General features: G+C 35.1%; 3 protein-coding genes across 3 annotated transcripts; all 3 read right to left on the bottom strand.

Moving 5' to 3' along the window:
* Nucleotides 1-888: 888 nt before the first annotated feature.
* On the bottom strand, nucleotides 889-3,004 carry LOC146938554 (cytochrome P450 71D11-like). The gene is made up of 2 exons (XM_085757852.1): nucleotides 1,953-3,004; nucleotides 889-1,711 (listed from the first exon to the last, which is right to left on the bottom strand). Exons 1-2 carry the CDS (start codon nucleotides 2,865-2,867, stop codon nucleotides 1,088-1,090), a joined length of 1,539 nt encoding a protein of 512 aa, XP_085613978.1. The 5' UTR covers nucleotides 2,868-3,004; the 3' UTR covers nucleotides 889-1,087.
* Nucleotides 3,005-9,405: 6,401 nt separating this feature from the next.
* On the bottom strand, nucleotides 9,406-10,956 carry LOC146938555 (cytochrome P450 71D11-like). The gene is made up of 2 exons (XM_085752501.1): nucleotides 10,252-10,956; nucleotides 9,406-10,148 (listed from the first exon to the last, which is right to left on the bottom strand). The coding sequence occupies exons 1-2, from the start codon at nucleotides 10,828-10,830 to the stop codon at nucleotides 9,525-9,527; spliced, it is 1,203 nt and encodes a 400-aa protein (XP_085608627.1). The 5' UTR covers nucleotides 10,831-10,956; the 3' UTR covers nucleotides 9,406-9,524.
* A 10,022-nt stretch (nucleotides 10,957-20,978) lies between these two features.
* Nucleotides 20,979-22,846, bottom strand: LOC146938556 (cytochrome P450 71D11-like). Its single transcript, XM_085752502.1, has 2 exons — nucleotides 21,894-22,846; nucleotides 20,979-21,784 (listed from the first exon to the last, which is right to left on the bottom strand). Exons 1-2 carry the CDS (start codon nucleotides 22,803-22,805, stop codon nucleotides 21,161-21,163), a joined length of 1,536 nt encoding a protein of 511 aa, XP_085608628.1. The 5' UTR covers nucleotides 22,806-22,846; the 3' UTR covers nucleotides 20,979-21,160.
* Between the last annotated feature and the right edge of the window lie 2,919 nt (nucleotides 22,847-25,765).

Genomic DNA, 25,765 nt, shown 5'->3' on the forward strand with positions numbered 1-25,765 from the left:
CTCGAAACTTGTCTAAAATATGTCAATTCATTGGTCTTGATGATAAAATTCTATGGGAAGAATTAAAACTCATTAGAGAGATTTTAACAGTTAAATTAAATCATTCTCTAATCATAATTGAGCTACTCAAATCATTCTCTAACACAGATATTATGGAAAGCACGTCGTAGACACTGGCGGAACCAGGGGGTGGCAAGGGGGAGCCTTGGCCACCCCATCTTAAAAAAATAAATTTTTTTATACCCTAGAATTTGCATAATTAATTTGGCAGAATTGTAAATGATACTTTAATAAACCCATTTTTCTTGTCTAGTACACTTAACTTTGTCTCCTTTGCCAATTTCAATCATTCTTGTTCATTACATATTGTTGAATTGAGAAACAAGATGGAAACTGAGTTTCTAGCCGATCGCATGTCAGTTTATATTGAAAGGGAAATTAGTGCATGTATTAGTTTCGAGTCAATTATTGATGATTTCAAGTCACTCGGAAAACGTAAAGTGTCTCTTTAAGTATTTAATGATCGACTTTATATATTATGTAGTTTAAATTTTAAATGATCGATTTTTGGTTTATTACAACTTAAATGTGTTATATGCAATATGATTTATATATTTTAGTTTATTTTGATGGCGGCCACTCCAAATTGTTTTGTCTGGCTCCGCCACTGGTCGTAGAGCTCTTGAAAGTTATCTAAAATTCTACAATTCTTTGCTCTTGATCGTAAAATTCTATGTGAAGCGCTAAAACTAATTAGAGAGATTTTAATAGTTAAATCAAAATAAATCTATATACTAGATTCTTTGAAGACATTTAATTGTTTCTCAAATAGATTATAATTTATTTGTATAATAATATTAACTATTCATGTTAAAATAAAGTTGCATTGTTGAAAGAATAAATTTTGCAAACTAAAATTGTTAAAATCTTATTTGCAATATCTTCTATATTACAAGATAGATTAAATATTTTGTTTTACAAAGTTTGGGCAATTGACATGATGTTCGGGCCACCACTCCCACCAGGAAGATTAAATATATTTGAAATTGTTTCTCAAATATTTTGACGAATGGAAACTTTTCAATTTTCAGCACTGCTTCAATGAAGGATAAGTAGTTGGAATCAAATATAGGTCATCTTTTCTTATAACAGAAGCTCCAAATAGTTCAGTCATGTCCAAATCCTCATTTTTCATTCCACTTGGAAGTTTCCAATCAAAGTGACACAATAACAAAGCAAGAGTCAGCTCAACATTTGCCAAACCATAGTTGATGCCTGGACAAATTCTTCTTCCAGCACCAAATGGAATGTACTCAAAATTTGTTCCTTTGAAATCAATAGAACTATCAACAAATCTTTCAGGATAAAACTTATCCGGATCAGTCCAATATTTTGGATCCCTTCCAATCGCCCAAGCATTGATTATAACCCTACTTTTGATTGGTATGTGATAACCATCAATCTCACAAGCTTGTGCACACACCCTTGGAATTAAAAGAGGACCAGGAAGGTGCATTCTTAAGACCTCTTTGATTATTGCTTTCAAGTATTTTAACTCTGAAATCATTGTTTCATCAATTTTTCCTATTTTTTTGAATATCACTCTTACTTCAGCTTGTGCTTTCTTCATTACTCTTTGATCCTTCATCATCTCAGCCAATGTCCAGTTAATTGTTGTTGCTGCTGTGTCACTTCCACCGGTGAAAATATCCTTACACGTCAAACAAATCGAGTTAAATAGGTAAAAACTTTAAATATAATCATCCTACATCAAAAAAAGTTTAATCTTCTAATCAATTTCTTGCTACTTAGAACTACTTTGGATAAACAACGTATTTAACTGTTTACAGTAAAACGTTTATCATATAAATGCCTATGTTAAAGCAATAAACTGTACCTGTTGAAAAAAAAATTATTGACATGCATATGATTAAGAAAGTAAATATGCTTACAAATACAATGGCCTTGATATTTCTTTTAGTTATGGAAAATTCCTGGTTACTGTTATTATTACTATCCTCAAATTTCAAGAGAACATCAATCAAATCTTGTTCTCCTTCAACTAAATCATCTTTACTTCTTGAATTTTTTTCTTTATGGTCATCGATGATCAGCTCAAGTATTCTATCAACTTTTTCATGCAACTTCTCAAGCCTAGGCCTCATCCCAGTAAGATTTTGAAGCCATTTCGCGGAAGGAAACAAGTCACCAATGTAGAAGCCTCCAGCTAGTTGCAACACTTCTCTTACAGTCGATACGAACTCATCTTGCTCCATGTATTTTTTGCCAAATGCAGCTCTTGAAGTGATTGAAAACATCATTGACACAACTTGTTGTGAAAGATTGACAACTCTTCCTTCATCCGAAGCAATCCTTCTGACGAGATTATTAATCTCTTGTTCTCTTATTGGCCAAAGAGATTGAACCCGTTTTATACTTAAAAGTTCAACGGTACAAATCTTTCTAAGTTGTCTCCAATAATCACCATAAGGTGCAAAAGCTATATCTGTTGAATCATAAAAGATTATCTCTGAGGTTAGTGTAGAAGGCCTTGATGCAAATGTAACATCATGAGTTTTCATTATTTCCATAGCATATTCTGCTGAGGAAACAATAATAAAGAAAACTTCACCAAGTTGAAGATGCATTAAAGGGCCATATTTTTTTGACAATTCTCGTAATTTTCTATGTGGTGGAGAGCCAACAAGATTATGAATGTTTCCTATGATTGGTAGCTTCCATGGCCCTGGCGGTATATTTGGAATTGAGTCAATTTTCTTGATTTTTTTCTTTAGTTTTAGTGTCACAATGATGGAGAGAAGGAAAATGGAAAAAAGTGTGAAAGGGGAAACTGTTTGAAGATCCATGTAGATGAAGAAAGCAACAGGGGAATAAGGTGGAATACGTTTTTTATCTCTTGTTTAATGAAGAACATCAATTCTATGTACTCATATAAATAGATATTGGAATCTCTGCATAGTTTTTTCTTTTGTATAATAACTATGTGGTCACAATGTAAAACACTGTTTTTACTTCACCAATGATAAAAATAATAATATTACTTTCTAATCTCACAAAAAAAAAATTACTTTGTAATAGATTTTCATCAGTATTCACATTTTGATATATGATTGAACTCTGGCCAAAAAAAAGAAAAGGTCACGGATGCATTCTTTAACTCTCATTTTTTTTAATACACTATTTTTGATTGGCTATAATTCATATAACTTCAATTGAATAATAGGAAAAAAAATGATTGAAAGAGTGATGTTGGCGACTCTGATAATTCCAAAATCTTTATTTTGGTAGTTATTTTATGGAACTTATGGGATTTGTTTCTATATTTTTATTTTATATTTTATAATAGTGTGTAAGCCTGACATATAAAAAAATGTAGTATGAAATCGAAACTTGTGTTGTCTTGATTGAGAGAAAGCATAGATTCCTTTTATTTTTTTGGTGCTTAGATTCCATATGGAAGCAGAAATGATAAACAACAGTGTTTAGAATTATATATTGATTTTCTACCGCTATCAATGATTCATGAAAAAATATACCTACATTTATCTATGATAAATTGCAAAGAATTTGATTTTTTCAAAATATACCTACCATTTAAAATTATAGTTATTTTGCTTTGCGAACGGCAATTAAAAAATTACTTTTTAAATTTTAGTTTTTTTTTAAGAAAAAGAGATTTTTAAATTATAGTTATTTGGCTTTGAAAATGACAAAGTGGGTTATAATTAAATACAAATGAAGTATTTTGGTTAAACCCTCACATTGATTGCTATCCTTTTTATTATGATGATAACAAGAGATCCATAGTTCATATAACAACCTCTAAGATAAAATGAATTGGATCCAATGGGGTAAGATTTGTTTTGATAACGAGTCGGGAGGTGAAAGGGTGAGGAAAATCAGGGAATTTAATATCAAGTTTTTAGGAAAATGGTTTTGGAGGCTTCATGTTGACTAGGATGGTTTATGGTACAAAGTTTTTGTGGCAAAAATGAGGCAGATGGTGGCCGGATTAGAGCAGGTTGCTCGCTTGCATCTAGTTACCTGAAAGACATATGTGGGGTTAGATAGAGTTGGTGTGCCGGAGGGTGGCTGATTTTGCAATGGGTAAAGTTCCTCTTCCTTGGTTGGAAGGGGGGCTCTTACATGTTAGATTTAGGCGGATTTTTGAATTATATTCTAATCGTAATATTATTGTGGCTGATAAAAGGAGATTAGGTTGGGGCATTAAAGGTTAGGGATGTAGGTCGATGGTGAGACTCTTTTGCTTAGGAGGAGAAACTGACTGTGGAGTGTTGCCTTTTGTTGGGAATCTATTGCAAAACTTGGTTTTGAAAACTGGATTTAGTTCACGGTTACTCGGTAAAAGAAGTTTATAAGTTACTGATTTACTTCAGATGATCAATAAGTTCAAGCGTCATTCATGGATATCATTTAGAATAAAATGCTTCCCCTATAAGTCCCTCTATTTTCATTGAGATTGCTACATACAATGTTTCCAACTAAAGATAAATTAGCTTCTCGCGGAGTTCTTCAACCAAGACACTTGTTATGCTCGAGCTGTTGTGGGATGGAGGACTTGGTGAATTTTTGTTCTTGGATTGTCATTTTCTGGGGATGGTTGGTTCATTATTTTAAAATGGTTAGGAATATTTAGGGTGTGTTTGGGAAGAGGGTTTAGGAGGGGAAGGGAGGGGAGGGCTTACATTCCTTTTTTAATTTAAAGACATTATAAAATGATTTTTAAAAAATTGAATTAACAACATGATAAATGATCATATAATACTTCAAAAACACTTAATTTATCTTAAAAAGACATTTTACATTGTTCGTAATTTAAAAAATAAAAGTGAGCCCTCCCCTCCCTTCCCCTTCTAAACCCTCTTCCCAAACACACCCTAAGTGTGCTTCCATATGAATGCTACCCAGTTTGGCGGTGTCCATCTTTGTAGGAAGGATATCTGCATATATTTTCAACGAATATGGCTGGTATTTGTTTGGTTAATTTGGAAGGAGTGCAACCTTCAAATTTTTCATAACAAAGAATCATATGTCACTCACGTGGTTCAGAGAGTGAAGCTCTATTGCTGGTTGACAGGTCGATAGGAGAAAGCGAGTTAAAGCATTTACAATTCCAAATTCTTTCCCCACAAACAAAGAAAATAATTCCAAACTCTTAGTCCGGCAGTTTTTTTTTTTTTAAGAAGCTGATTAAATTAACCCACCTAAATTGACAGCAGAGATAATCGAATCTGAGACCTCGAGGAGGAGAACTCTTATTCGGGCAGTTATTATTATAATAGATGTATATGCAACATTTGTACACTGATACTTTATCAGAGAGAAGTTTTATATAAAAATGATCCGTTACAAAAAAAAAAAAAAAGATAAAACATTGTTGATATGCATGTGAGTTAATTTTCCGGTTGGTTATAAACTTATAATAATGACATATTATTAATTTAAACTAAAACGGTTGTCAAAGACATAAACTATAAAGCCTGTCCTGTATTTTTTAAAAACAATAGAATGTATAGGTTAAATACTACAAACAAAGATTGCACTCCAAAGAAGAGTAATACAAGTAAGAAAGAAAATTTACAGATGGTTTTGATGTTTTTGTTTTGGAATAGAGCTATTGTCATAACAAGAAGCACTACCTTGGTTGTAACTCATTTTCATTTTGGTAAAAACCAGCTACTTTTAATTTTCTTGTAAAACCTCACATATAACGACATCTTGTCCTATACTTTTATTTTTTTTTAATTAGCCTAGACGAAGAAGATATAAGTCACACACTACAAACATACATTACATCTTAAACAATACAAAACATCAAGCCGAATAACATTAAGAAATGATGCACATATAATTTGGGTGTACTCTTATTTTGAAGCAGATCAGTATTACAACTTGTCAAGATGCTTAACTTTGGTTGCATTAAAAAACAAACGAATTTTCATTAATTTTGGTCTTTTAACCGTGTGTTTGTTTTAAGAGAAGTTAGGAAGAAAAAAAAATCAAATAGAAGTAACATATCTTGCTTGATTAGAGATATATGATGTAAGAACTAAACCAATGATACCATGATTTTTTTCTCAATGATAAAGATTTTAGGAGTGGCAGTATATGTGTTGCATAAAAATTTCTGTCAGATGAGGGACCCACATCAAACCTTGGTGGGTTTAAAAGGAGTGATAGTTTGCAAGCCTTTGAAGTGGATCTTAACTTTTAAACTACGGTCTGTAATAATTTAGGACGTAGAAATCATCGGTACTGGCATGATATAAGGCATTTAGAAAAGGTAACTAGGCATGAATGAAAGAGTGACCCCGTTGTCACTTGCTCGGTTAAAATTTAGTCTCGGTCAAAACTATTATCATGTATCACTAAGGGTCCGTTTGGTTCGCGGGTTTTGGAGGGGAGGGAAGTGGTCATTTTAATTATTTTGTGTTTGATTCAATTTTTAGAAGGGAATGAGAGGGAGGGGGAGCAAAACCCCTTCTAAGCTCATTTATTGCTTCCCCCTAAATTGGAGTTTTTTGAAGGGGAGGGAAGAGATGGAGAGAAGAGTTATTACAATTTTAAATACAATGACCTAATTATTCTCGTTTTTTTAGTCTATCTTTATTAGCTTAATAATTAATTAATTTAGAATCCTTTTAAATAAATTGTCGCTTTTTATTTATTGAGTCAAGTAGTGTGTCATTACCTATTATTACTATTGATCAATGACCACATAACCAAATGAGAGAAAGGAAATCGTTGCATGCTTTAGTGGCTAAAGAGAATCAGAAGAAATATGTCGTGTGATGGATCATTGGATAAAATGAAAGAAATTGGTGTGCACTAGGCTGATCTATTAATTAAATGGAGGTGTGAAAAGAAAAATAAGTGGACGAGCAAACGTGGGCTTGTACAAAAAGAAATGAATCAAGTCTTCATGTCACATATATGAGCGGCTATTGCCTTTTCCAACCTAGCCATTTCTCGGGCACACTGCTTAACGTTTGAGGCATTGTGCAAAACTCATTTTGTTTCAACATACTCGATAAAATTATGTTCGACTCGAAACTCAACTTTATTTAAGTTCACAAACTACACGATTCGGCCCGATTGGTTTGGCTCAAAAGCTGAAATGAACCCAATAATATATAAAAATAAAAAAGACTACAACAAAACTGGTCTCAAATACTATTAAAACTACTCTATAGTTAATAGGCAATAATGACATTGCGCTTTAATTATTAATTTTGTTATAATAATAATCTGTATTACCCAAGTGATTTAAGTGTGCTTTGGATTTATTTTATTCTTTTTAAGGATTTAGAGGTTGTTTTATAGCCACTCTTGATCACAGTTGATTAAAAATAACCGATTTGGGACTATTATGACATAGTGGTTTGAAAGCATTTTCTTCACAACACTTTGTATTTTTTAAAAGGAACGACACTATGTTATATGCTCTAATGATTTCATTCTTAATTTTTAACAAATAAATACATTCATTCGTTCACAGCACTATGTATATATATCACCACCAAAAAAAAAATCACCACCAATAAAAGCACTATGTATATATGTCAAACATTTATTTACTATTGTGTTCAACATCATAATCATTCAAGAATTTTTATTTCTACATCCAAGTCATTTTTATTTTACACAAAAATAAAATCATAGAAAATAATTTGAATTTGATAATATATATATCGAGTTGACTAATGAACTAATAAATCAAACTATTCATAGATCAAGTTTAACTCATTTATTTAACGAGTTGAATTTTCAACTTAAGTTCAACTCATTAGATAACGGTCAAACACACAAACACATGTGAACTGGTTAACTCAAAAGGGCTTACATAGTTTACACACATACACATTCGCATCACAATTACACACTTGTGCAAAACATTTGCAAATCTTCGTTCATCAAATATCCAACAACTCACAAACCTACCGGGATAACACAATTCATTGAGAAGTAGGGAGGTAAATCGCCGCAGCCTGTGGCAGAATGATAGTCGGCGGCACGGCAGGTGGCACTTTTTGACGGTGGGTGGTGGTTGAAGTGAAGTTGTAGAGAGAGAAACAGAGGAAGGAATAAAACAGGTTGTTGTGTTGTTTCCCATCCACGGCTTCAGTTTCTCATTTATTCAGCCTTTATTTTATTTTTTAAAATTAAGGATGTCAAAGCAAAATGTAGTGAAGCAATCGAGTTAAAGGTTGAAGAAAACATTAACGAGTAGGTTGCGAGTAATAGTGATGATTAGAAGGTTGCGAAAACTTTTCATTTCACTAATGTTCCTAATATTATCTCGATAAAAGGACGTATGGATCGGGTTTGAGCCGATGCGAATGTTAGAAGATGTGTTCTTAACCGTCAAGGTCAAGTGTTTGGTTTCGTATGTTTCAGAAGTGTAGAAGACTTGGTAAAGATGGTTCAAGCTATTCGTAATAAGTTTGAAAAAGAATATGTAAAGATTGTTCCGAACGCATCCACTAGTGACGAACAAAATAGTAAACTTTAGTGCATCAAGGTTGATAGAAGGTAATAGGACTTTGTCAAGAGAAAAGAGTGACAAAACTTCTTATGCTGAAGCTGTGGGTCCACAAAAGGCGTCTTGATCCATTGATAACATAAAAGGTGTTATTTTTTTTTTTTTTTAAAACAAAGAAGACGAAGAATGGGCAAGGAGGGGTTTTCTTAATGTTACGCGTAAGGTCATCCCTATAGGTGGCAGAAAGGTTTTTATTGATTCTATCAGGGAAGAAGATTTGAAATAGGTCTTGGTTGAAGCAAAAGACGCTTTTGATTAATGGACACCGTTGTTGACTTCGCGGGATCGCGATGCATGGTTGCGAATTAGTAGGATACCTCTGCATGTTGGGCGACTTATTTAGGTAGTAATTAATTCCATAAGAAGCATTGTTCAATTTGATGAAAGCATGTAGCAAAAAGCTCGTCTTGATTTTGTTCGAGTTCAGGTTCAAACATTAGCATCACCTTTGGAAGATGCGCAGTAATAACAATAATTGTGACTTTTGGACATAAGAAAATTTACTCTAGGCATATTGAAATATGATTATGTGATCCCTATAAATTGTTGTTGTATGTTTTAGCTAATAAATTAATCACCTGAGAAATTAGAATTTTTTACTGATTTGTAAGAACAGTTAGAACATGAATTATCATTATTGGGGATTCCCAAGATAAAAATCAAATGACCATGTCTCACACCTGAACTCTCCCTTAGTCAAAGACCTCATATTACAGAAAATCACATGATTTATTTCAACAAGGTTAAAGAGACTACATTCAAATTAATAAAACATGAATCATCATGAAAAAAGAAACTGTAATGATAGACTAGAATGAAAATAGCATAACATCTAACTCTAAACACCAAGTAGCATAAATAAGCTACTTATAGCAAATATAAAACAATATAGTATAGGATCACACATCAACATAGTACATCTTAGATAGAACAACATTTTTCATGTTACAGCTAAAGGATGAGAAGTGATTGAAATCAAGTAAAGGTCACCTTTTCTTGACATAGCAGCTCCAAATTCCTCTATCAACTCTAGTTCCTCATCTTTTATTCCATTGGGAAGGCTCCAATCAAAATGATACAATACGAGTGCAAGGACCTGCTCAACATTTGCCATACCATAATTCATGCCTGGACAAATTCTCCTTCCAGCCCCAAATGGAATGTACTCAAAATTAGTTCCTTTAAAATCAATAGAACTATCGATAAACCTCTCAGGATAAAACTTATCGGGGTCATTCCAATATTTTGGATCCCGTCCAATGGCCCAAGCATTAACGAGGACTCTAGTTTTGACAGGTATATGATAACCATTAATCTCACAAGCTTCTCCACATTCCCTTGGAAGAAGGAGAGGAACAGAAGGGTGTAGTCTTAGTGATTCTTTGATTACTGCTTTCAAATATTCGAACTCATCAATCGTAGCTTCATCAACCCTTCCACTCCTATCAAATCCCTCTCTTATTTCAGCTTGTGCTTTCTTCAAAACTCTTTGATCCTTCATCATCTCAGCCATTGCCCAAATAATTGTACTTGCTGAAGTCTCACTTCCAGCAGCGAAGACATCCTGAAATATAAAAGTTAGACTGCGTAATTACAATTGCCACCGCAACCACAATTTAGAATCTTGGACTATATATCAAAAAATAGAGAGCTGTTAATGTGCATACCAGAATTATAGCTTTAATATTATCAGTAGTTAAATTAAAACCCATATCACTGCCACTGTCCTCAAATTTTAAAAGACAATCGATCAAATCTTCCTCTACTTCGGCCAAACCTTCTTTTGCTCTTTTTGACATTTCCTCTTTGTGGTCATTGATTATATGTCCTAGAATCCTGTCTACTTGTTGGCTTAACTTCTTAAGCTTAGGCTTCATTCCGGAGAGAGTTTGAATCCATTGAGCTGAAGGAAACAAGTCACCAAGGTAGAACCCTCCAGCAAGTTTGATAAGTTGTTTTACAACTGATAAGAACTCTTCTTGTTCCGAATATTTCTTACCAAATGCAGCCTTTGAAGTAAACGTATACAACATTGAAATAACTTCTTGAGTAAGATTGAATTCTGATCCTTCATTTGCAGCGATCTTCTTTAAGAGATAATTGATCTCTTTCTGTCTTTTTGGCCAAAGAGATTTGACTCTTCTTGTGCTTAAAAGCTCAATAGCACAAATCTTTCTAAGTTGTCTCCAATAATCACCATAAGGTGAAAAAGCTATATCTGTTGAATTATAAGATACTATCTCCATGACTAGAAGATGAGGCCTTGATGCAAAGATAATATCATGGGTTTTCAAGACCTCCCTAGCAACTGCTGGTGAGGAAAAAAAGAAAAAAAAAAAAACTTTCAAGTTCCTTTAATATAATGGAAAAGACTAATTATTTGACAAAATATGTTTTTCATTTATAATGGAAAAGATTTTATTCAATTTTGATAATGGAATACATTACAAATAGTATTACAACCACGATTTGGGTCCTACTAGAAGGGGTGCTATAACCACCACAATACAAAGAAAAAACAAACTTATTATAGAATCCATCAGATTTATATACCATTTATAGAAAAGACATGGTTCTTCAAGTGAAAATATGAATTTTAGTGTCTTTTTTATTCTTTTGAGGGGTTTTAGATATGTAGTGTCGGCCTGGCTGATACTAATATTTTATTTAAATCAAAATAATTATTTACGCAGTTTAATGGTGGTGGATCGACAATGTAAATTTTTTTCTCACACAACCAATCAAAACATTTAAAATTGCCACGTCAATTAATGTTTTAATCTATGTCCAATTCTAAATGTTTTAATCGTTTGTATGTGCAAAGTTGTTTTAAACTGTCATCTCACGACCATTAAACTCAACATTCTAGTGTAGAAATGATGCTTTTTAAATAAGATTTTTTAATTGAGAGTGGGAATATTCAAACTTTTTTCAAAAGATATTCCTATATTCGATCTCAGAAGGAAGATTAATTCTTTTTAAAAATGTTTCGTTCCTATCACCTAACACTTTCACAAGCAATTTTAAATCCTCTTTCTTTTATATAATTTTTAAATATACTTGAACACAGAAGCTAATATTTTTTATTAGGAACATATAGCTAAATAAATCACATGATTAACATCTTGCTGTTGCAAGACAAAATTTACAGACATAACAGACAAATCTCAACTTGCTAAAAAAATTATTAAAGACAATTTAAAATCACACCTTGGGTTTATTATCAAAACAGAATAATAGCATCTTGAGTTTTGGGCTATATACGGATATTGAAGTTGTAACTTTCTAAGTTGGGAATTTCATATTCCAATAATTAGGCGGGGAAAATTGCTCTTTAAAGCTTCATAAATTGCTCTCAGACACGTCGAAATTATCTTAATATCTTCAATGGTTGTTAACCGTTTGACAGTAGATAACACTCGTTCGCTCCTCAGCGGTACTTAACTGTCGTTGTGTTCTAGTCTTATACCATAACAACAACAACAATCCGAACATCTAGGAAAACCCTTAAACTCCCACCAAACTGCCACAAACCAACCTCCATCCAATTTTTTTAAAGTCAAGCAACTCTTCGATCTAATAATAAGTTCATAATTCCTTATCATTGAAATTTTTTGTTTAATATGTTGGATTTTTTTGTTTAAATTGGTAATATGTTAGTGTTTAGGGTTAATGTAATTTTTCATTTTTTTGGTAGTAGATGATCAAATGCTTGCATGTTTGCACTGTGAATGTTCTTTGGACTAGGTTTAAGTTTAATGTGTTAGTTTGAAACTTAAAATAACACAAAAAACCAAGAATGTATATTTTGCACTCCAAGTGTATTATAAAATACCTAAATGAGTTGTACATTGATTTTTTTTTCTTCAGGTTTTTTGTTGTGAAGCTATGGATGACAGAAGCAGACTTGACAAGGAGACCATGTCGGCAGCACTGATGACAAAATTCGGCAAGTGCACCAAAACGTAACAAGTGATAAGGTAGTAATTTATCTTCTCCACAGGAATTGTCGTTCAACTTACCAATTAGGGGAATTTATTTCAAGGAAAGCAATAAATGAAATAATTGGTTTGCAGGTTTTTTAATTGTCCTACACAATGTGAGATTAGGTTATTTGCATCAGAGGTTTAACGGATTGTAGGGTATCCTTGAATCTCCTCTACTTATTTGTTGGGAGTAAATCTATTATCTATTAGTTTATGACCTTCCTTGATATATGAAAGTTAGGATATGACCCCGTGATGTAACGGTGGGAGTTCTAGTATTTATGCTCGAACAAAAGCTATACTTGCGACAACCCCTAAAGATGAATCATAACCTTAGCAATCGTACTAATTAATTACAATAAAAGAGTGTGCAAGTATCTCTATTTATAGTGCATCATTACTTAGGGGTTAAGAAAAGAAAACTCGACTTTTTCCCACTAATCCAACTTGTAAAACAAGCAAACAACATTTACTGTTCGCAACCAATCCCAGTAATCTTCGGCTACATCATCTTGAAAGCTATGCTTCTTCAACACATGAGGCTTTATTTCTTGACTCCCAGGTCAAAGAATCAAAAGAGGTGGCACAATCAAAAGCTTTAAAGGCTATTGAACACCGCGAAGTGACAGTTAAGCTTGGACAAGATGTAACATGCTTAACTCTGGAAAAAGAGTTTGTGGAAGTGAAGTTGGAGATTTGCGACTCCATTTATGAGAGGTTGAAGGCTAACCTTCAACTTTAGAGTCCTTTTAATTTCAACTAAGTCTTTAAACTTAGGCTTGTAATATTTGACAATGACTAAGGTTTAGACAGTTGCCCCTTGGCATTAATTTTGGTTTAATTATAATGCCAAGTTTCCTGTTTCTCATCATAACTATTTCTGTATTATTTAAACTTCCTGCAATATATGCTTATAATTTTTCAAATATTTGCCATTTATTATGAATATTCTATTGTCGGAAGCTAACTCTTCTATTTCATAAGCACCATTTGAAAATACTTGTAAAACTTTAACTGGTCCTTTCCAATTTGCTGACCATTTGCCTAAGACTCTATCTCTTTTGTCCATATGCAAAAGTACTTTCCAAACAAAATCTCCAATGTTAAAAGATTTTAATTTTACCTTCTTATTATAGGCTTTTGCAACACGTTCTTTTTGCCTTAAAAGTACCTCCAAAGCCATCAATCTTTCTTTATCTACATCAACCAATTCATCCAACATCATATTCTAGTATTGATCTGTTGGAATTTTCCTTTGTCTCTGTACTCTGGCTGATTGTACATAAATTTCCACTGGTGAAACCGCATGATGCTCAAAAGCCAATCGAAATGATGTAGAGTTCCTTGACTCTTTTGAAGAACTCTTGTTACATAGTAACACATGAGTCTGTATTTCTCCATGTCTTCTGGGTTGAAATCATCCTCTGATTCCTCAATTTGAACACAACATCATACTCTGTGGGTAAAATGGAAACCACATTGCATATGACGTCGAAGTAAGATTCTGAATCTATGAAGTCTGAATCCATTTCATCATCTACAACAAGATTCTCTTCGACACGAGGAAGGGACAACCTTTCTTTTATTTTTCTCTTAACTCTTTTGACCACTTTTTTCTTTCCTGTTAGGTCAACATCTTTGTCATCAAAATCTGCAACAACACCCTTTTTGGATCTTTGATACCTTCTCCACTGAGTCTGAGTCATAGGATTTTTCTCTTTGTAATTGTTACTATAAGCATATTTCTTTGAATCATTTGAAATTTCAGGATCAGTAACATCATTGTTCTTCCCATACTGAACATTTTGTGGGTTGAGTGAACCCATTTATGCACAGGTGCTTTAGCATGAGGCACAAATTTTTTCCTTGATCATTCTTATTAACGTAATTAGTGGTCGAATAATTACTTATAAAAGGAATGTAACTCCTGGTGAAGGAGAACTTTGGTCTATGATCATCAGACCATTTTCCTCTTTTCTTGGATTTAGGAATAAAACCCTCAAGGACTTTAGTAGCCTCTTTGTCGAACACAAAACTGCATCTAGGGTATAGCACAACCTCAAAGTTCTTCAACCTGCAACGGTTAAGGAAATCAATAAGTTCCTCTTCAGCAGTAGGATAAGCCACTTTCATCTTCTCAGCAAATTGAGACTCTGAAATGACTTCATCAACACTTTTAGGGCCTTTGGTAGCTTCTACCATCTGACATTCAGCAACATCAACTTTTGTTTCCACAAATAGCTTCTTGACAACATCAATGATGACCTCCACCACATTGCATGTAATACCCCGTTCGTTTATGTTGTGAATAATATCAGTTAACGATAGAATGCGCGCGTTTGAGTTCAGGGGCGAATTTGGAATTTGAGCTTTAGGGGTATTTAAGGACAAAAGGTTCCAAAATATTCATTTTCTCTCTCTAGGTTTGGCACCAACATTTCTCTCTTCTCTCTCTAAAAATTCAGCCCCAATCTTCTCCCAAACCAAACACTTTTTGTGTTAAATTCCTTGAGGCAAGCAACTTGGAAATGAATGAGTAGTCTTTGATGGAAAACAACTAAGGATCCTTGAAGCAAGCTTCCTCTTTGATCCTTATCCATCTAGGGTTTTGGTTGAGCTTTGAAACACTTGAACCTTATTTCTTTTGGGCAAGGTGAGTTCTTAGATAGAAAACCTTCCTTTGGTTTGAGCTTTCTTAGTGTGTGAGCTATGAATTGTGCTAGTTTTTGCTAGTTGTGCTTATGGTACTCTAAAGCTAATTCATGATGATTATACGTTAAAATTGCCATGGAATATGTTATTTATTGCTTTTGTATGTTACTGGATGTTTTGGTGTATTGCAGGAATCATTAAGATGTGTTTTCGGGTCAAAAATTGCAGATTTGGTACCACAGACCCGAAGAACCACGCTATTAGCGAAAATTTCGCTAATAGCGAAATTCTTCAGGAAGGCCACGCCCCAGGCGTGCTAATAGCGCAGGCCTCTGACCTTGCCAATGTGCTTTTGGCCTGTTGGCCCATTTTAGGGTCGGTGGTGCGTTCCGAAGCTTTTCTTTCATCGTTTTACAACTTTATAACCCCAAAACGACATCTAGGCAATGCACATAACACGTAACGATTCTCGAATTAAAAATCATGGCAATCATAACATAATCATCTTGAACGACTTATGAGAGTTTGACTTGAATGTGAAGGGGAAATTAATATTTTCATTAAGGGAAGAAACATAGAGACTCGGCATAGTTTGTCGAGAATAGAATAACATCATAGAGACGATGTATGATAGAATGTGATACGATTAGATATATTTTCACTAAGAATGTTTAAACATCATATGAGTGTCGTGTCTCTTGTGATCACACTAGGTTGGTTTCAAGAGGTTTCCATCAGGTGAAACGGGATTAGCCGTAAGGGACCCACACGTCACTTAAGGAGTTCCGTTGGTTTACCTTAGATAGGTTTCCATCGGTTAGATAGGGTTTGCGCTCGGGTTTACTCCACCCCGGGGCTCTCCGTAAAAAGAATTCAGATATTGTTATTGTTCAACGCTAACTCCTAACTTAATTATTGTTGGTTATGAAACGACGTTAGATACGTTCAAGCTTATGACTAGAATAGTTAAGGATAGTTTTGTCGATGACGATCTTAGGTTTTCCCCTAATCGTCCGACTTAGTAATGTGACATATGTATAGACCTCGATACTTAGAGTGTATCTTGGTATAGCGGTCTTAGACTTTTCCCTTAACTGCGATGTCACACTTAGAAATATTAAGCCTATAACAAGTTTTGATGAATTCTAGATGGGACTAGCATGCACTACCGTCTATGCAAACATGACCACACAAGTATAATCAACCGTCAGGTTGTATTGTAGTCACGTGGTAACCATAGGTGTTCCCCGAGGATATCACTAGCTAGGGTTAGATAGAACTCACTGAGGCATTATGTCTCATCCCTCTCCTTATTTGTTCAGGTTCTCAGGTTTCACGTTGTAAAGGTAAAGAAAAGGCTCTGGATTGATTATGCTTGCAAGGATTTCATCTTGGTGTTGAAGTAGTTGATGCCTATGTATAATTATAGATGTTGTTGTAATGGTTGTATATGTAGACTTGTACGACATATTACTATGTGGAATAATGTATCATAAGACTTCGGTTGTCGTAGTTGTTGAACTGTTGTCTTGATGACAATGTGGTATTGTAAAAATTAATGTATCCAATATCAGTTTTAACGCACTTTTGATTATTCTAGACACTATCAAAGCGGGCGTTACATTGCAATCTGCAACTTCAGTGTACATTGCATCGACAGATTTCAGAGGATCAACTGTAACATCCCAGACTGCCTACAGGATTGCCGACTAACCCCACAAACCAACACGAGTCTTTTCAGCATGCTTTGTCCTCACTCACATGCTTACCGGGAAACTTCCCGGTAGGTCACCCATCCTAGTGCTACTCCAAGCCAAGCACGCTTAACTGTGGAGTTCCTATGGATTGAGCTCCCGAAAAGAAGACGCATCTTGTTGATATGGGTAGTACCTAACAATTCTTATAAGCCTTCCTTCAACCATGTAGTCTCATACCTACACGGCCTCCGGATCCCTCTCATTCCGATGTGTTTCGGTTCCTACTATTGTCGTGGGGGTCCCTTGCGGCTTAAACCGTTCCCCTTAGGTCGGGAACCTTTCGTATCCACCTAGCGGGATATCGAAAGCCACGACGTGGGTGTTACATGCCCACCAGCTTCCGCCTGGTTCGTCCCCGAACCACACCGTACTGGGAGAGGTCTGCTCTGATACCAAGTGTAACATCCCAGACTGCCTACAGGATTGCCGACTAACCCCACAAACCAACACGAGTCTTTTCAGCATGCTTTGTCCTCACTCACATGCTTACCGGGAAACTTCCCGGTAGGTCACCCATCCTAGTGCTACTCCAAGCCAAGCACGCTTAACTGTGGAGTTCCTATGGATTGAGCTCCCGAAAAGAAGACGCATCTTGTTGATATGGGTAGTACCTAACAATTCTTATAAGCCTTCCTTCAACCATGTAGTCTCATACCTACACGGCCTCCGGATCCCTCTCATTCCGATGTGTTTCGGTTCCTACTATTGTCGTGGGGGTCCCTTGCGGCTTAAACCGTTCCCCTTAGGTCGGGAACCTTTCGTATCCACCTAGCGGGATATCGAAAGCCACGACGTGGGTGTTACATGCCCACCAGCTTCCGCCTGGTTCGTCCCCGAACCACACCGTACTGGGAGAGGTCTGCTCTGATACCAAGTGTAACATCCCAGACTGCCTACAGGATTGCCGACTAACCCCACAAACCAACACGAGTCTTTTCAGCATGCTTTGTCCTCACTCACATGCTTACCGGGAAACTTCCCGGTAGGTCACCCATCCTAGTGCTACTCCAAGCCAAGCACGCTTAACTGTGGAGTTCCTATGGATTGAGCTCCCGAAAAGAAGACGCATCTTGTTGATATGGGTAGTACCTAACAATTCTTATAAGCCTTCCTTCAACCATGTAGTCTCATACCTACACGGCCTCCGGATCCCTCTCATTCCGATGTGTTTCGGTTCCTACTATTGTCGTGGGGGTCCCTTGCGGCTTAAACCGTTCCCCTTAGGTCGGGAACCTTTCGTATCCACCTAGCGGGATATCGAAAGCCACGACGTGGGTGTTACATCAACATCCACTTGCATTTGAGGCTTCGACTTATCTCCAAATTTCAGCTTGCCTTCTTGAACCAAATCCCTGAAAAGTACACAATGTGAAGTTTTATGTCCCAAAAAATTATGATATTTACAAAAACATCTCTTTTTTACATTGCACTAGTGGTGGGGTTTTTAAACCATTAGACACTACCACTTGATCATCAACATCTAAGAGATAAAAAATCTCATCACATTTGGTTACGTCAAACGTATAGGTTTTAGGAACATATTTCTCATTTTTTTTTCGACAAGATTCTTCCCATCAAATGGCCTCAAAAATTTGCATGTATATGGAGGCTCATTTAATTCAGCAACATTAACCTCACAATCTTCGACATCCTCAATGGCTATGTCGAATTCCTGGTCACTATCATTGGTTCCTACATAAGCGACCTTTTCTCTTCTATATTTATGAGTTCTAGTTTTCTCAGCCCTCAGTCTTTCGACCTGTCGAACTCTGTCGGCCAACTGAGCCATATCTCTCAAGTGTTGAATATCTAATTTCTTCCTAATGGAATAATATAGGCCACCAGCAGCCATTTCGACTAACTCATGATCAGGCACTTGAGTAAAACATCTAGCCTTTAACAACCTAAATCTGTCCAAGTAATCATCGATAAATTCAGTTGTCTTTCTCCTAACACTTGCCAATTCCTTCAGACTTATCTTAGATTGGCCCATGTAGAATAGTTCATGAAATAACCATTCTAATTGAGTCCAATGATGAACGGAATGTGGTGCAATGTGGTAAACCAAGTAAAGGTATTTTTTGTTAGAGAATTTAGAAAAAACTTTAATCTCAAATTCTCATTATTTGTTATGTCAAATCTGGAATCAGTTACCTATGGAGTCAAATATATCTTGTATGGAAAAATATGACATCTGAAGGGCCAAGAATCTGACCCACGAGGTTAACCATCAATTATATAGTCGTTGAGTCATATTTAGTAGGAAACATGTATTAATCCAACAAAGAGGAATGGGGGATTTGAAAAATCATAATCGATAGATAATGGAAGTCATTACAATGAGATATTTCTCTTTGCATCTAAGATCAAGAGATAGGGTAGCTTGTCAAGCTGGCCTATATTAAAATAGAAGGGTTTTGCTAGAAGACACCCTTTATGAAAGTGTCTTTTAGCAAGTTATCCTATAGTCATTTTCTAAAAGACACCAACTAATTCTTATGAAGGTGTCTTTTAACAAGTTTATAACTAAAAAGTTGATAATCACACCTTGAGGTGTGGATTGTTAAAAGACACATTCATAGGTGTCTTCTAGCAAAACCCAAAATAGAATATATTCTTCATTATTACATAATCTTTTAGAAAAATATTATATAATAACGTATAACCAACGTAATCTTTTTATATAATAACGTATAACCAACATTGAATTGAATAATATGACGACGAAGATGATAAAAGGTAACAAAGTGCAAAAAAAACCTAAAGGGATTAGGGATGCGAGTAGTGTGTTTTGTGTGGACAAAAGACGTATTCGAGCAGGGGAGAGAGGTGTGTATACACCACTGCCACAATCAGGGTCTCAGGGAAGGATGCTTAGTTTGTTGGGATCAGAGTGCGCAATGTGGAATATGCGAAAGCTTAAATTATCTTTTTCTGTGGAACTGGAACAATCCAAATTACCAACACAACAAACAACAACATTAAAAAGGGGTAAAGACTGTAAATTAGAACACTAGAATTTTAACGTGGAAAACTCCTCTCAATGTGAGAGAATAAAAACCACGGGACCAGCCAAAACTTCCACTATCACAATTATAATCAATGTCTTCCTAAATCTCTAGGAACTGACAGTCATCAACTATGGTGATTCTAACAACCATAGAGCAAACCATAAATAGGTATCCCAAACAGACACAAAGAAAAGACAATACTACTTAGAAAAATTATCTAAATATCAAACTAGGTAACAAAAATAACATACTCAAATTTCAGCCGAAACGGAGATCGTTTGCCAAACACACTTTTGTAATCAAAACCCAAATAATTTTCTTTTTCTTCCGTCGAATAGCTCTCTCTTCTCTTCACAGTGCGCCGCACACTTTGTTTTCACGCACACACCACACAGTAGCATTATGCTACTATTTTCACTTTATATATATCACCACACCACGTGATGCACACATGGGCCAAAGCTCAATCCAAAGAACACACACATTATTTTTATTTATTTATTTATTTTTTCTTAAATTAGTGTGTAGTCCCACTTGAGGAGAGACCCACCCAACATAGTTGCCTGAGATGCGAGAGGATTGAGAGGCAAGCAGCGTGAGAGATGGAGAGAGTGGGGTTAGAGACGCCTGACGCAGTCGGGGGTGCTAGAGAGAAGGAGTGAGTATCAAAAATTTTCTTCTATAACAAAAGTTCTATTGTTTGTTTTCATAACATGCATATTGCTTAACTAAGAATAAGCTTTTTTTTTTTTTTTTTTTTTTTTCTGCCTTTGTTGGGTCTCCTTTGTTTTGCTTAATCTAGAGAATGGGTTTAGCTTTCCTGTTTGTTCCTTGAGTATTTCTTTTACTCTTTGTAATCTCTTTGCAGTACGTTGCTTTTTATATTTGTCATTCAAAAAACATGTGTTTCAGATCTGAAATATCCGCAAGTCAAATACCACATATTACAGAAAAATGACATGATTTCAACAAGAATAAAGAGACTACATTGAAAATAATAAAACTTGCAGTATTGTGAAAAAAGAAACTGTAGTAATGCTCAAAATGAAAATAACATAACATAATCTAAACAACAAGTACCATAAATAAGCCACTTATTGTAAATACAAGATGTTTTAGAAATGGATCACTATTCAAGATAGTAAAAAAACTTATGCATAACTTCGTTTTTTAATTTACACGCAATGGGTTAGAAGTGATGGGAATCAAGTAAAGGTCATCTTTTCTACACATTGTAACTCCAAACTCTTCACTCAAATCTAATTCCTCATTTTTCATTCCATTGGGAAGTTTCCAATCAAAGTGATACAATAAAAGTGCAAGGACCTGCTCAATATTAGCCAACCCGTAGTTCATGCCCGGACACATTCTCCTTCCGGCACCAAATGGAATGTACTCGAAGTTAGTTCCTTTGTAGTCAATAGAGCTATCAATAAACCTTTCGGGATAAAACTTATCTGGGTCATTCCAATACTTTGGATCCCTAGCAATGGCCCAAGCATTAACTAGGACTCTACTTTTGACAGGTATGTGATAGCCATTAATCTCACAAGCTTGTTCGCATTCCCTTGGAAGAAGGAGCGGATTTGAAGGGTGTAATCTTAAAGTCTCTTTGATGACCGATTTCAAATATTTGAACTCGTCAATTGTAGCTTCGTCAATCCTTCCTCTCCTATTGAATCCCTCTCTAACTTCAGCTTGTGCTTTCTTCAAAATTCTTGGATTCTTTATCATCTCAGTCATTGCCCAATTAACAGTAGTTGATGCTGTCTCACTTCCAGCAGCAAAGACATCCTGAAATATAAAATTTCGCAGCGTAATGTAAAAGTTCAAAGAGTAACCGCAATCACCATTTAGAACCATAGAGTATATATCAAAATTAAAGTGTTATGAATATGCATACCAGAATTATAGCCTTGACATTATCGGTAGTTAAATTAAAATCCATATCACTGCCACTGTCCTCAAATTTTAAGAGACAATCAATCAAATCTTCTTCTGCTTCGGCCAAACCTTCTTTTCCTCTTTTAGAAATTGCCTCTTTATGGTCATTGATTATATGTTCTAGTATCATGTCTACTTGTTGACTTAACTTTTCAAGCTTAGGCTTTATTCCAGAGAGATTTTTAATCAATTTAGATGAAGGAAACAAGTCACCAAGGTAGAACCCTCCAGCAAGTATTATAAGCTGTTTTACAACTGATATGAACTCATCTTGTTCCGAATATTTCTTACCGAATGCAGCCTTTGAAGTAAATGTATACATCATTGATATAACTTCTTGAGTTAGATTGAATTCTGATCCTTCATTTGCAACGATCTTGTTTAACAGTGAATTGATCTCTTTCTGTCTTTTTGGCCAAAGAGATTTGACTCTTTTTGTACTTAAAAGCTCAATAGAACAAATCTTTCTAAGTTGTCTCCAGTAATCACCATAAGGTGAAAAAGCTATATCTGTTGAATTATAAGATGCTATATCCGCGACCAGAAGACGAGGCCTTGATGCGAAAATAATATCATGGGTTTTCATGACCTCCCTAGCAACTTCTGGTGAGGAAACAACAACAAAGAAAATCTCACCAAGTTGTAGATGCATCAAGGGTCCATATTTTTCGGCTAAATCTCTTAATTTTCTAGGTGGGTTTTTTGTGACAAGATGGAGAATATCTCCTAAAATGGGTAGTTTCCATGGCCCTGGAGGTATAATTTTAGTACTTGAATCAGGTTTTTTGTGCTGATTCCTAATTTTAAGTGCAATGATCATGAATATTAAAATAGTGAAAAGGGTGCACAAGATGAGAATGTGAAGAGCCATGGAGATGAGATAAGAGATGGACCAACTCTGAAATTTGATACAGAATAGAAATCCTAGTCATGTATATATGGCGTTGCAAACTTACTTCCACCTAAAATTTTAAAGTTGTAAGTTAACAAGTCAACTCCGACTTATTTTTAACTAAAACGTCAACTTACTACTACTCAAACCAATTTTAAATACCATAGTAATTTTGTAGCTTTCTTTTAATTAAATAAAACAAAAACCTTTTTCAAAAATCTCTTTCACCCCTTAAAAAAATTAAAAAAATAAAATCATTGTCAAAACCACTGTTTTTTTTTTTTTTTGAGGAATTGTCAAAACCACTGCTGTCGCTGTCGTTTCATTTTATTTTATTTGGTGCTTAACACCACTATGCATAATCATTGTCAAAAATAGCACTATGTATTATCCTATGATCTGTTGCTGGTGCTTAACTGCACTATGAATTCTTTATTACAGTTTTATTACCTGAGTGTATTCGGCATAGATTGCAGACCACAACATATAGGCTTAAATTCCCTATAATGGTTTATTATGTTTTTTTGGGGGGTTGGAATTTTTTTGGTGCTGATGATTTACATTAAAATACATAGAGTCTTTCTCTAAAGAAAAAATAGAAGATTTTTTTTTTATCAAAACAATATTAAGTGCATTAGTACACAACAAATAATAAGGAAAGATGTTAATTTTACTGCAAACAAAAAAAAAATGAAACATGTTTTTTGTTTTAAAATATAAAATAACATTTACAAATTTATCATTTACTAAAAACATGGTGAAATATATTTGCTAACTTACATGTGTTGAGTGTGAACCGTGATTATTAAATTCTTTTTTTAAAGTAGTAATTTTATTGAAGTTTTTATTATCTAAAGTAGTAAAGTATGAACCAACGCATCGACTTAATTTATGTTTGATTGTGAGTGTGTCAAAATCACGGCGATCTACCTTGATTTTTTAAAAACTATTTTTTTAAGGAAACATGTTTATAGCATTTCATTAATAATAGGAGATTCAATATAATATTTCATTAAAATCAGGTATATGAAAATAGACAACGGGACTAACTATAGTAACGTGGCCTCTCCTGCAAGAACATGAGCAACCTCATTTGTTTGTCGCCTCACAAACTCCACCCTATAGTTGGTAAATAAAGAACTAAACAGAGACCGACATGATGAGAAATGCACCCAAATTCAGAAGTGTCGTCTCGATTAGAATGGAAAGCATCACAAGTAAGCTTGGAATCCGTTTCAAAATCGACGTTGTCAAATTGAATATCGCTTATCCACTGCGATGAGAAATGAATACCCAACGGTTCACACCAACGTCGGCAGAATAAAAGCATGGGTAAGTAACAACCTTAGCCAAGACAAATGTACTTTTCGAATCCCGAACACAGATACCCGCGCCAATACAGTTAAGATGAGATGAAAACGCAGCATCAACATTACACTTATACAAGTCCGGCAACGAGTACTGCCAACTTGAAGATGTCACAGATACCGAGGTGCCCACTGTGACCGAATTTCCCCTTCCACCTGATGGGCTGCGGTTGCTGTTGGGGAATAGGATCAACTACAGTGGGAACATTAGCAAGCTGCCAATCAACGACCAAATGCTTAGCTCGCTCAACAACTGTGGCACTTACCTCCGTAACATCATCCAAAAATCGAAGATTTCGGTACTTCCAAATACTCTAAAGTGTTGATGCCAATCGTTGATTAAATTCATAGGACAATGATTCCATTAACTGAAAAAGTGTATCAGTTGCGGAAGTAGTAGAAGACAAGGCGTGTTAGATAGCTCCCCAAAGGCCTGTCATTTGCCAAACTTGGACAACAAAAGGGTAATTGAAAAATACATGAGCAAGATCTTCATGATGCGATGGACAACTAACACAATTTGTAGGACATTGAACGCCCTTGTCAAAAAGACGAACACGAGTCGGAAGACATCCCCGACACATATGCCACACTAGATTCTTAACTTTAAAGGGAACCTTGAGCTTCCAAATGCCGGACCAATAACCCGGGCACTGGAGATGAGAAGAGTCAACAAGTTCTTCAACACATAACATGTAAGCACTATAGACAGAATACCGTCTGTGCCTTTCAACTTTCCAAATGAGTCGATCCTCTTGTACCTGAGCAATAAGCGGCGTGTGAAGAATCTTATCAGCTATGTCAACACTAAATACTTGACAAACCACCTCTTCTTTCCAACTCTTGTCATAGAGATTCATCATCTTCTCTATTGTATCAATTAAAGTGGTTGGCAACTGAAAATACTCATAACATACGACAGAATAGCCTGTAGGATGGATTTAATCATAATCTCACGCCCTACTTTAGATAGACACTTGCTACTTCAAGAATTTATTTTCTGCTAAACTCAATCTTTAATATAAGCAAAAGTCGCATTTGGATCCCTACCTACCATGCAAGGTAAACCCATATATTTAGTGGTCGCCAAAACTGCTTGAACCCAAATAATGTCAGTAAGGGTTTGTGTAAGAAGATCAGGGACATTACAACTACAGTAAATCTCAGATTTTGCAAAATCATGATGGGTCATTTCTTACACACTCTCCATGATACCAAAAGTAGACTTAAACAATAAAAGAATGAGGCATGAAATGACAAAATCACGTAGTGCTAGCGGTTGGTGGGATAATATAATATGTTTCCAAACAAAAATGGCTGCATCACGGACTGAACGTCTGTATCAATAAATATTTTATGTATATTTTTTTGGCGGGGAAATATTTTAAGTATGTGTTTGGTGGACACCTCTAGAGATGTATATACCATAAGAGATATAGATAAAAAAAAGGTGATGTATTAAATTAATGGTGTAATAGGAGAAGAAAAATAGAAAGAAAATAAAGTGCTATGTGTATTTAGAAAACAAATGGTATACAAATGTCATAATATTTTTTAAAAATAGATACAGAA

The sequence above is a fragment of the Medicago sativa genome, chromosome 3, assembly GCF_051527215.1.
Source record: "Medicago sativa cultivar Bolivia chromosome 3, Bolivia_mono, whole genome shotgun sequence".
NCBI classification, from domain to species: domain Eukaryota; kingdom Viridiplantae; phylum Streptophyta; class Magnoliopsida; order Fabales; family Fabaceae; genus Medicago; species Medicago sativa.